The sequence below is a fragment of the Notolepis coatsorum genome, assembly GCF_963971535.1.
Source record: "Notolepis coatsorum genome assembly, chromosome: 15".
NCBI lineage: Eukaryota > Metazoa > Chordata > Actinopteri > Aulopiformes > Paralepididae > Notolepis > Notolepis coatsorum.
This window is the reverse complement of record NC_140179.1, coordinates 82,181,302-82,193,801: the sequence shown is the minus strand read 5'-3', so window position 1 is coordinate 82,193,801 and position 12,500 is coordinate 82,181,302. Positions and strand designations below refer to the sequence as shown.

General features: G+C 48.8%; 1 protein-coding gene across 1 annotated transcript in view; it reads right to left on the bottom strand.

The window, feature by feature from the left end:
• Positions 1-12,500, bottom strand: part of LOC311242111 (laminin subunit beta-1-like) — a 36,896-nt gene that overhangs the window by 10,214 nt on the left and 14,182 nt on the right. Inside the window, 5 exon segments of the mRNA XM_084331067.1 lie at positions 90-234; positions 472-678; positions 2,837-3,078; positions 6,670-6,854; positions 9,174-9,543. Coding sequence (XP_084187193.1) covers positions 90-234; positions 472-678; positions 2,837-3,078; positions 6,670-6,854; positions 9,174-9,543 — 1,149 coding nt within the window.

Below are 12,500 nucleotides of genomic sequence, written 5' to 3'. Positions count from 1 at the left end.
TGTGTGTGTGTGTGTGTGTGTGTGTGTGTGTGTGTGTGTGTGTGTGTGTGTGTGTGTGTGTGTGTGTGTGTGTGTGTGTGTGTGCTCACTGCTCAGCAGGGCCCTGATGTCCTTGATGAGGCTGCGCAGCTGCTCGTTGCTCCGCTCCACTCGCTCTCTGCTCTGGTTGGACTTCAGCAGCACCTCCTGAGCGTTCACCTTGGCCTCGTCCGCGCGCACCTTGGCCTCCCACACCTGCACACGCATGTCACTCACTTAGTCACGCCCGTCTTCTAATCCAGACATGCAAAAGACACAAGCCGCGACGTCGCAGTTCCACCAAAATGCCTGGATCGTGTGGTCGACCGCAGACTGTTGAAGCCACAAAATGTCAGTTTTGAAATTTGAAATGTTTTATTTCCATCGCTTGCTAATCAAGTGTTCACTTAACTTACTATTCACCGGGAATGAAAAATGAACTACAATACCCACCATCCTGGAGAGTTTGTCCACTTCCTGCATAGCCGAAAGGATCTCCTCGTCGAAGTCGCTGGCTGATCTGAGGGCAGTTCGGGAGGCTGTGGCCAGGCCCTTGCAGTCCTCCCCGCCGCACTGTGGCGCCCCGTCTTCCCCCACGCAGCCCACGCCTCCGCAGGGAGACGCAGAGCAGCCCTCGCCCTCTCCGGCGGCACCGCATGTCTGTGGAGACACAAGAAACACCAAGGAGCTCAGCCCTGGCTGCATACTCTAGTGGCCAGAGCCGACCAATCATACAAGCGAATCGAGCACTGTGCCTACTAGGGCCCGCCTCCTTCTAGCTGCCCCAACCAATAAAAAAGGGGGGAGACAAAGTAGAAGAGAAAAAGGATCTCAGTAAATGGATAATTGGGTGACCAAGAAATTGTTATGTTCTCTATCTGATACTGTGTTAAAACTAAAGGTCATGGGTCACGGACAGGAGGGTTGGGGGTGGGAAGAGGAGTATGGTGGCCCCCAAATTAATTATGGTTTAGGACACCCCAAAAGACTACATTTACATTTACATTTAGTCATTTAGCTGACGCTTTTATCCAAAGCGACTTACAAGTTCTGTACGACAAGTCATCAGGAAGGGCACAACTCTATCAGCTGAGTAACAATGTTCATCAGAGTGTTGAGTGCTACAGTGTAGGTTAGTTTATTAGGACAAGTGCATGACAGTAAGGTTAGTTGGGGTTAGATTATTATTTTTTCCCCCCCCATTATTTCAGATAATGGTTGAAGAAGTGCGTCTTTAGTCGACGGCGAAAGAAAGACTAGCGAGCGACCAGTACAAACGAGTCAGCATGATGATGTCAGGATAAGATCTCTTATCAAAGAAACTTACACATATCTGTCATATATGCACATCATATCATACTGTATATCATATAACATATAATAACTCCACTGATTCATTCATTCCAAGTTATACCAAACTTTTATTTAAAAAGTATATCTCTATCTATATCTGTAGATGGACTTATGACTCAGATGTTTCTCAGCGTGATCCTATCAGGATGAGGTCTCTGTCTAGGAATAAATTCTAACACATCTGTCGACAAGTCTTCATTCATTCCGAGTATACTGAAGCGTCAGTCAAAAGTAAATGACTTACGTAGAGAGAGTCATTGCTCAGATAGTTCTCATTTCTCAATTTTATTTTTGCATGCGTCACGGTCCTGGTCGTTGCCCTACGGTCGGTCTGGGGAGGGTGTAGACGACCACACGCTGCCCTACTGTCGGTCTGGGGAGGGTGTAGACGACCACACGCTGCCCTACTGTCGGTCTGGGGAGGGTGTAGACTACCACATGCTGCCCTACGGTCGGTCTCGGGAGGGTGTAGACTACCACACGCTGCCCTACTGTCGGTCTGGGGAGGGTGTAGACGACCACATGCTGCCCTACGGTCGGTCTGGGGAGGGTGTAGATGACCACACGCTGCCCTACTGTCGGTCTGGGGAGGGTGTAGACTACCACATGCTGCCCTACGGTCGGTCTGGGGAGGGTGTAGACTACCACATGCTGCCCTACTGTTGGTCTGGGGAGGGTGTGGACGACCACATGCTGCCCTACTGTCGGTCTGGGGAGGGTGTAGACGACCACATGCTGCCCTACTGTCGGTCTGGGGAGGGTGTGGACTACCACATGCTGCCCTACTGTTGGTCTGGGGAGGGTGTAGACGACCACATGCTGCCCTACTGTCGGTCTGGGGAGGGTGTAGACGACCACATGCTGCCCTACTGTCGGTCTGGGGAGGGTGTGGACGACCACACGCCTCCTCCGGTACACGTGGAGCCGCCAGCTGCTTCTTTCCCCCTGACAGCTGGGAGTTTCACTGGGAGATGTTCACACTAACTCCCCCAGATCCCCTCCCCGCTGAACAGGCGCCCCCACCGTCCAGTAGGAGTCGCTGTTGCAACGACCAGGACTCATACCCTCACCGGGCTCATACCCTCACATGGAAAGAGGAAACAACTTGGGGCAAAACACAACCTGCTGCACAGGATATAACCAGATATACCGGATAGGATCAGATGTACAGGATAGAACTAGATGTAAAGGATAGAGCCAGATGTACAGGATAGAACCCGATGCACAGGATAGAACCCGATGCACAGGATAGAACCAGATGTACAGGATAGAACCAGATGCACATGATAGAACCAGATGCACAGGATAGAACCCGATGCACAGGATAGAACCAGATGTACAGGATAGAACCAGATGCACAGGATAGAACCCGATGTACAGGATAGAACCAGATGCACAGGATAGAACCAGATGTCTAACCCCGGAAGAACCACCGCTGGGAATTGAACCTGTGTCTCTTTCTCACCTTCATGCTGAGGGCCGACAGGTCAAGTGTTTCCAGGTCGGTGGCCATCTTCTCCAGCTTCTGAGTGTTCCTCTCGTGCCGGCGCTCGAACTCCTTCTCGCTCCGGCTCAGCTTGTCCTCCGTGGCTAGCCGTGCCGCGGCCGAGCGCTCCAGCGTGTTGCCGGGGATGTTGGTGGAGGCGTTGGCGTGGAACTCTGCGATCACGGACTGCGTGTGGGCCTCGCCGATGGTGTCTATGGCTCCTGCGGTACACAGACACAGCTGGCATCATCATCAACATCATCATCATCATCATCATCATCATCATCATCATCATCATCCAATCCAATCCAACTTTATTTGTATAGCACATTTAAAAACAACATGGTTGACCAAAGTGCTTCACAGGAACATATCATCATCATCATCTTCATCTTCATCATCATCATCATCATCATCATCATCATCATCATCATCATCAAGGATTGTTAAGGCAAATGTATGTGTCTGTGTCTTTTTTGTGTATTGTAATATTACAGTAATAATATGTAATGTGTAATATCTATTACAGTACATGTTACATGTAATTGTTTCCTTAACTATGATCTGCCTTTGCCATTTGTTTATTATTATTATTATTATTATTATTATTATTATTATTATTATTATTATTATTATTATTATTATTATTATTATTATTATTATTATTATTATTATTATTATTATTATTATTATTATTATTATTATTATTATTATTATTATTATTATTATTATTATTATTATTATTATTATTATTATTATTATTATTATTATTATTATTATTATTATTATTATTAATAATAATAATAATAATAATAATAATAATAATAATAATAATAATAATAATAATAGAAATAATAATAATAATAATAATAATAATAATAATAATAATAATAATAATAATAATAATAATAATAATAATAATAATAATAATAATAATAATAATAATAATAGAAATAATAAATAGTGACCATGTTTATGAGACAGTGCCTATAGGGTCATGTATATCAGGGTTGGGATTATTATCAAATAAAGTGAATTCAAATACTGAAAAACCTTTGGCATGAAACAGTTACCCAACGTATTGACAAATAAAAGAGTGTTTTGAATTGATTGAAGCGGAGGTGAAGCGAAAAGAGAATTGATCCCAACCCAAGAAAGCTATCTGGCTGCATGTTAGCCTAGCTTAGCACAATGAATGGAAGTGGACATGACCGGTTAGCCTAGGCATTGTCCAACTAACACCTCTCCCGAAGGCTAAACGGTCATGTCCGCTTCCATTCATTGTGCTAAGCTAGGCTAACATGCAGCCGGATAGCTTTCTACTGAACGCACAGAGAGGAAACTGGTGTCTATCTTCTTGTCTCTCTCTGGAGAAGACGATAAGCTAATTTCCCAAAATGTTGGCGTGTTCCTGCAGTGTGTTGAACTAGGGTTGGGAACCGAACTCTGTACTTTTAAGGGTACCGACCAAATTACATCGGTACTAGAGTACCGACTCACGCTAGATCAATCGGTACCAAATTACGGTACCTTTACATGTTTACAGTGTAATATACTAAGAGGGAGCCTTTTCCACAAATATATATATTACTGTCCCGTCTCTTGGGTCTTTGGAAAGACCAGACGAGGTCAGAGGAGTTTGATCATATTGACAGAGGATGGCCAGATAATGTTGATATTTAAACATTTACAAACATAACACATGATCATGTGATTTATTTTATGTGGTGTGTTACAACAATAATTAACTAAATGTTCAAAATGAATCAAATAAAAAGTTTTTGTTGTTACAGAGAGAGTTAAGTACCGAAAAAAGGTACCGGTATCGGTTCAAATGTCAACATGTGTTGAACCCAGAGAGCACTAGTTTACCCTGCCCCCCCCCTGGTCTCTCCTGCCCCTCCCTGGTTTCTCCTGCCCCTCCCTGGTCTCTCCTGCCCACCCCTGGTGTCTCCTGCCCCCCCCTGGTCTCTCCTGCCCCTCTCTGGTCTCTCCTGCCCCCTCCCTGGTCTCTCCTGCCCACCCCTGGTGTCTCCTGCCCCTCCCTGGTCTCTCCTGCCCACCCCTGGTGTCTCCTGCCCCCCCCTGGTCTCTCCTGCCCCTCCCTGGTCTCTCCTGCCCCCCCTGGTCTCTCCTGGTCTCTCCTGCCCCTCCCTGGTCTCTCCTGCCCCCCCCTGGTCTCTCCTGGTCTCTCCTGCCCCTCCCTGGTCTCTCCTGCCCCCCCCTGGTCTCTCCTGGTCTCTCCTGCCCCCCCCTGGTCTCTCCTGCCCCTCCCTGGTCTCTCCTGGTCTCTCCTGCCCCTCCCTGGTCTCTCCTGCCCCTCTCCCTGGTCTCTCCTGCCCCCCCTGGTCTCTCCTGCCCCCCCTGGTCTCTCCTGCCCCTCCCTGGTCTCAACTGCCCCCCCTGGTCTCTCCTGCCCCTCTCCCTGGTCTCTCCTGCCCCTCTCCCTGGTCTCTCCTGCCCCCCCTGGTCTCTCCTGCCCCTCTCCCTGGTCTCTCCTGCCCCCCCTGGTCTCTCCTGCCCCTCTCCCTGGTCTCTCCTGCCCCCCCCTGGTCTCTCCTGCCCCCCCTGGTCTCTCCTGCCCCTCTCTGGTCTCTCCTGCCCCCCTCCCTGGTCTCTCCTGCCCCCCTCCCTGGTCTCTCCTGCCCCTCTCTGGTCTCTCCTGCCCCCCTCCCTGGTCTCTCCTGCCCCTCTCCCTGGTCTCTCCTGCCCCCCCTGGTCTCTCCTGCCCCTCCCTGGTCTCTCCTGCCCCTCTCCCTGGTCTCTCCTGCCCCTCTCTGGTCTCTCCTGCCCCTCTCCCTGGTCTCTCCTGCCTCTCCCTGGTCTCTCCTGCCCCCCCCTGGTCTCTCCTGCCTCTCCCTGGTCTCTCCTGCCCCTCTCCCTGGTCTCTCCTGCCCCCCCTGGTCTCTCCTGCCCCTCTCCCTGGTCTCTCCTGCCCCCCCCCTGGTCTCTCCTGCCCCTCTCCCTGGTCTCTCCTGCCCCCCCCTGGTCTCTCCTGCCCCCCCTGGTCTCTCCTGCCCCTCTCTGGTCTCTCCTGCCCCCCTCCCTGGTCTCTCCTGCCCCCCTCCCTGGTCTCTCCTGCCCCTCTCTGGTCTCTCCTGCCCCCCTCCCTGGTCTCTCCTGCCCCTCTCCCTGGTCTCTCCTGCCCCCCCTGGTCTCTCCTGCCCCTCCCTGGTCTCTCCTGCCCCTCTCCCTGGTCTCTCCTGCCCCTCTCCCTGGTCTCTCCTGCCCCTCTCTGGTCTCTCCTGCCCCTCTCCCTGGTCTCTCCTGCCTCTCCCTGGTCTCTCCTGCCCCCCCCCTGGTCTCTCCTGCCTCTCCCTGGTCTCTCCTGCCCCTCTCCCTGGTCTCTCCTGCCCCTCTCCCTGGTCTCTCCTGCCCCCCCTGGTCTCTCCTGCCCCTCTCCCTGGTCTCTCCTGCCCCTCTCCCTGGTCTCTCCTGCCCCCCCTGGTCTCTCCTGCCTCTCCCTGGTCTCTCCTGCCCCTCTCTCTGGTCTCTCCTGCCTCTCCCTGGTGTCTCCTGCCCCTCTCCCTGGTGTCTCCTGCCCCCCCCTGGTCTCTCCTGCCCCCCCTGGTCTCTCCTGCCCCCCCCTGGTGTCTCCTGCCCCCCCCTGGTCTCTCCTGCCCCCCCTGGTCTCTCCTGCCCCCCCCTGGTCTCTCCTGCCCCTCCCTGGTGTCTCCTGCCCCTCTCTCTGGTCTCTCCTGCCCCCCCCCCTGGTCTCTCCTGCCCCCCCCTGGTCTCTCCTGCCCCTCTCCCTGGTGTCTCCTGCCCCTCTCCCTGGTCTCTCCTGCCCCACCCTGGTCTCGGTCTCTCACCCCGGAAGTTGGAGTTCTTGGCGTTGTACACCTGCTCTCTCAGCTCCTTGACGGCCAGGTCCAGCTGACTGGCCTCCTTGTTCAGGGCGTCCAGGTTGTCGGTGGTGTTGTTGGCTCCTCCCTGGAGAGTGTTCAGAGTCTCCTCCTCTGAGGCCAGCCGCCCGTTCAGGTCCGACATCAGGCCACTGAAGAGACCAAGAGATGAGCATGCACACACACACACACACACACACACACACACACACATACATACACGCACACACACACACACACACACACACACACACACACACACACACACACACACACACACACACACACACACACACACACACACACACACATACACACACACACACACGCACATGTACACACACACACACACACACACACACACACACACACACACACACACACACACACACACACACACACACACACACACACACACACACACACACACACACACACACACACACACACACACACACACACACACACACACACACACACAGATGTAGAGGATAGGACCAGATGTAAAGGATAGGAACATGTGTACAAGATAGGACCAGATGTAGAGGATGGACCAGATGTAAAGTATAGGACCAGATGTACAGGATACAGATGTAGAGGATAGGACCAAATGTAAAGGATAGGACCAGATGTAAAGGATAGGACCAAATGAAGAGGATAGGACCAGAGGTAGAGGATAGGAACAGATGTAAAGGATAGGACCAGATGTAAAGGATAGGACCAGATGTAAAGGATAGGAACAGATGTAAGGGATAGGACCAGATGTAAAGGATAGGACCAGATGTAAAGGATATGAACAGATGTAAAGGATAGGAACAGATGTACAAGATAGGAACAGATGTACAAGATATGACCAAATGTAAAGGATAGGACCAGATGTAAAGGATAGGACCAGATGTACAGGATAGAACCAGATGTAAAGGATAGGAACAGATGTACAAGATAGGAACAGGTGTACAAGATAGGACCAAATGTAAAGGATAGGACCAGATGTAAAGGATAGGAACAGATGTACAAGATAGGAACAGGTGTACAAGATAGGACCAAATGTAAAGGATAGGACCAGATGTAAAGGATAGGACCAGATGTAGAGGATAGGAACAGGTGTACAAGATAGGACCAGATGTAAAGGATAGGAACAGATGTAAAGGATAGGACCAGATGTAGAGGATGGACCAGATGTAAAGGATAGGACCAGATGTAGAGGATGGACCAGATGTAGAGGATAGGACCAGATGTAGAGGATAGGACCAGATGTAGAGGATAGGACCAGATGTAGAGGATGGACCAGATGTAAAGGATAGGACCAGATGTAAAGGATAGGACCAGATGTAGAGGATAGGACCAGATGTAAAGGATAGGACCAGATGTAGAGGATAGGACCAGATGTAAAGGATAGGACCAGATGTAGAGGATAGGACCAGATGTAAAGGATAGGACCAGATGTAGAGGATAGGACCAGATGTAAAGGATAGGACCAGATGTAGAGGATGGGAACTAGGGCTGTCCCCGACTAAGGATTTGGATAGTCGACTATGATTGGCCGAAATCAGCCGATAGTCGACTATTACTATTGAAGAAAGAAAAGTATAATTTTTTTTATCATTCCATTTGGGCTGTGGGGGGTGCTTAGTGCTTACTGTCTGAAGGAGTCAATGGAAGGCTTCTTGTCCTCTGTAAAAGCATGCAATTGGTCCACTGATGGATACATCTTGATATTTGTCTAGTCTAGTGTGTTCATTAGATGGGTGAAATCCTCTTTCAGTGCCTCTGTGCCTGTTTTCGTAGGCAGTTAGCCTCTGGTATGCGTGCCATTAGCGTTAGCCACGCGTCTATGCCTCTTTTCTTTTGGAAAGAATGAAAAAAAAAGATTTTTCTTTTTTACATTTTTTCTTTTTTAATTTTACAATTTTCTTTTGACTAAGAGGTTGGCAGTCGACTACGGCTCCTTTCGATCGATTAGCCCTAATAGGAACAGATGTAAAGGATAGGATCAGGTGGAAGCAGATAGTCGCAGGATTAAGAAGAGGATAAGTAAGTAAGTAAGTAAGTAAGTAAGTAAGTAAGTAAGTAAGTAAGTAAGTAAGTAAGTAAGTAAGTAAGTAAGTAAGTAAGTAAGTAAGTAAGTAAGTAAGTAAGTAAGTAAGTAAGTAAGTAAGTAAGTAAGTAAGTAAGTAAGTAAGTAAGTAAGTCTGCTGAAACAAAACTGCTTGTATCCTTTCAGTGCCTTTAAACCATGTTGAACTCCTGGAATTGGATCCTGGAGTTCTGTAGAATTTACTGTATTTATCCGTGGATTCAAATTCAGCATTCAAAATATGGGTGTTTGTATGTTTCTACTGTGCATGCAAATGTATGTGTGTGTGTGTGTGTGTGTGTGTGTGTGTGTGTGTGTGTGTGTGTGTGTGTGTGTGTGTGTGTGTGTGTGCGTGTGTGTGTGTGTGTGTGTGTGTGTGTTTATATATACATACGTGGACCTCTCCAACATGTCCTGGATGTGCTCCATCTTCTGCAGGGCGGGGTTCTCCTCGATGATGTCTCTGACGGCCTTGACGTTCTTCTCCAGGCTGCTGACCAGCTCCCTGTACGGCGCCGTCACCCCCTTGGTCTGCAGGTCCACCACGTGGTCCATCAAGCGCTGCGTCTGATTGGTCACCTCGCCGACGATGCGGTCCCAGATGGTGAAACACTTGTGGCACGGCTCGCAGGCGGGAAACTCGCCGGTGTAGCCCCGGGCGCAGCGGTCGCACCGCGGGCCCGACACGCCCTCCACGCACACGCATTCGCCCGTGGTCCGGTGGCACTGGTAGCTGGAGATCCCGCGCGGGTCGCAGTCGCACGCTGGGTAACGGACAAGAGAGGAGGTCAGAGGTCATTGATTTTTAAGGCCCTTATTGATAAGCTACCTCCTTATACTACAGCATTATTGGAATGGGATTTTGGAACCTATGGAACCTGTTCTAGTCCTTAACACATTCAGGGCCATTGTGGGCCGTCTAATATCACTCTAGACGGCCAGCATTTCAAAATAGACTTGCATAGTTTGTGAGGCTGTTTGTAGAGCTAAATCTATACTTTATAGTATTGCTATCTGTCCTTTCTCATTGTCAATTGAGACCATAAACCGTCCCTTCAAAATGGCTTAAAGAAGAAAAAAAAATCAGCAATACGTTCTCATTTTATAGCCTCGTGAATATAAGCGTTATATGGGATTTGGTCTGGTATATTTCCTGGAAGGCGAGATACAGGGCGCTAAGCTAATAACATTAAATCGAACAGCGTTTCGGCACTACAGAAGCTAGAGCTAAAACGCAAAATGCATATTGTCGGTATTGATGGTCCACCATGAATGCATGAAGGGGGGGGGGGGCGGGGGACGTCGTTTCTGATTATTGATTACCAATAACCACGTTAGCCTCAGTAGCCACATTCGCTGACCGGGTGGTTGGCTATCAAAGCAAGGCCCGATCAGCGTGTAATTTACGTGAAAAAGATCTTACCATGGGCCGGTTGGATCCCCAAAAGGATTTCCCAGTTATCGATCGCCATCTGGTAGATCGATATGTCCATTGGCTGATGATATATTCCTTTACTGCATAGTGAATTCGGCGTCGCAAAAGGTATTCCAAGCTACAGGCTACACATATAGGATCCACCTAACTGGAAACTCCATTGAAAGTAAAAAAAATTGTGCACCGTTCTGCCACAGGGCACACTGCATTATCGAGACAGCGCCCCTAAGAGGATCTGGCCGGTAATGCACTTTTCAGAATTCAAAGAGTAGGGTACTTCTGCAGTGCCGCTCGGTGACCTTGAGTAGGTTATTAAAATGGAATAAAAGCCAAAACAACCTTGCCACGGACATGTCCGTGGTTGGCCCTTTAAGCATGGCGCCGAAACACGGACATCTCCGTGGTCGGACGGGAATGTGTTAAGGTTTGCTCAGAACAGGGTAAATCTGCATTTTGCTATGATGCCCCATCTACTGTAGCTCATGGAATAAACTCCAACAGTCCTTAAAGCTTGAGATTCTCCTCTCTGTTGCAGAATTTAAAACCTGGATCTCCAACCTTTGTCAATCAAGTTGTACGTGTTTTAATTGATTTGTTATCCTTACTTTTGCCTCGTCTTGTTGTCCTGATTGTATATGCTGTGGGATTTTATATGGCTTTTCTTTATCTTATTTCTGTATGTACACTCAACGTGAAACCTCAGTTGCCTTTTGAGTTTGAAATTAAATGAAAACATTATACTACTATGCACTCGAAGACTGTAGCACTCAAGTTCGACACTATTTGACGAACAATATTACTTACCCTTAGCTGCCAGAGTTGTACCCTTCCTGCTGACATGTTTGAACAGAACATGGAAGTCGCTTTGGATAAAAGCATCAGCTAAATGTAAATGTATTACAAAGGGTTCCAGAAATATTGATTATTGTACTCTTAAGGGAAACTATTCTACTCTCACTAGGGGGTTTTATCGAAAGCCTCGCTCTTAATTACTTTCGATTTATCCGGCTTACAGCGACACGACAGGTATGGCAGCAATATTAGACAAACATTAAAAAGAAAAACGATCCTGATATTTCACGTCAGTTGTAATAAAAAGTGTTAGGGCGGGGTTCTAGACTCGAGGCGTCTGGACGGTTTTCAAAACAACCTCCTTGGGAAATACGTGTCATTATTCTGCCCGCTGCCTCCAGTAAATAAACTCAGAGAGGTGAACTTGACCCCGAAAGGTCATCAGTGTCGAGCTGCTCTCCCTCATCCCAGCGAGGAGGACGAGAAGAGGAATGGAGTGAGTCAGAAGAATGAAGGAATGCGGAGAGCAGGAGGTGGTTATTCTGGTGGTATGGGGTTGGAGTGTGTGTGTGTGTGTGTGTGTGTGTGTGTGTGTGTGCGCGTGTGTGTGTGCGTGCGTGTGTGTTCTTGTACTTTCTTGCACCACGCCCCACTTTTCTGTTATCATACCTCTAAGAGGGTGATTTAGGATCAGCGCTCGGGCGATATCTCTCTATGAGCCAATCCGGTCTCAGATCAACACTCCTACTTTAAGGCACAGATGTCCCCCCAGGGAATAGAAACATGAGCTAAGCCCGTTAAGGTGAGGACATGTTGGAAGCCTGGAGGCCTCACTTTAACTCATGACATTAAAGGGTTAAGGTTAGGGGCGAGGGAACGAATGTGGCCAATGGACTGTGGCCAATAGTCCTCGCAAGTCCTCCTGTGTGTGTGTGTGTGTGTGTGTGTGTGTGTGTGTGTGTGTGTGTGTGTGTGTGTGTGTGTGTGTGTGTGTGTGTGTGTGTGTGTGTGTGTGTGTGTGTGTGTGTGTGTGTGTGTGTGTGTGTGTGTGTGTGTGTGTGTGTGTGTGTGCAGCAATGTACAAACATGCCAGAGTGAAACCAGAGTGGTTTGGCCTTACCAACGATGTTTTTGCTAACATACCCAATACACCGGACGTTGTTTTTGTTGACACCAGCCACGGAGAGGTGCTGGTCATAGAAGTAGGCTGTACCTTTGACCTGTACATGGACCAGGGCTTCCAGGACAAGTATATCAAATACCAACCACTGCTCAGTGTGATGGCTGACCTTGGGTATAGGTGTAGATATAGTGTACTTGTGTTCGGAAGTCTTGGCCATGTACACAAATGCACCATGACCGGTCTGAGAATTGCTGCAATGTCTAAAAGAAAGGCCAAACAAATTGCCAAATATTGCTCTGTCTCAGCTATTATTGGCAGCTTAGCCACGTGGAGAAGGAGGTGCTATGTGTACCCTTAAGTGTTCAGTGCTG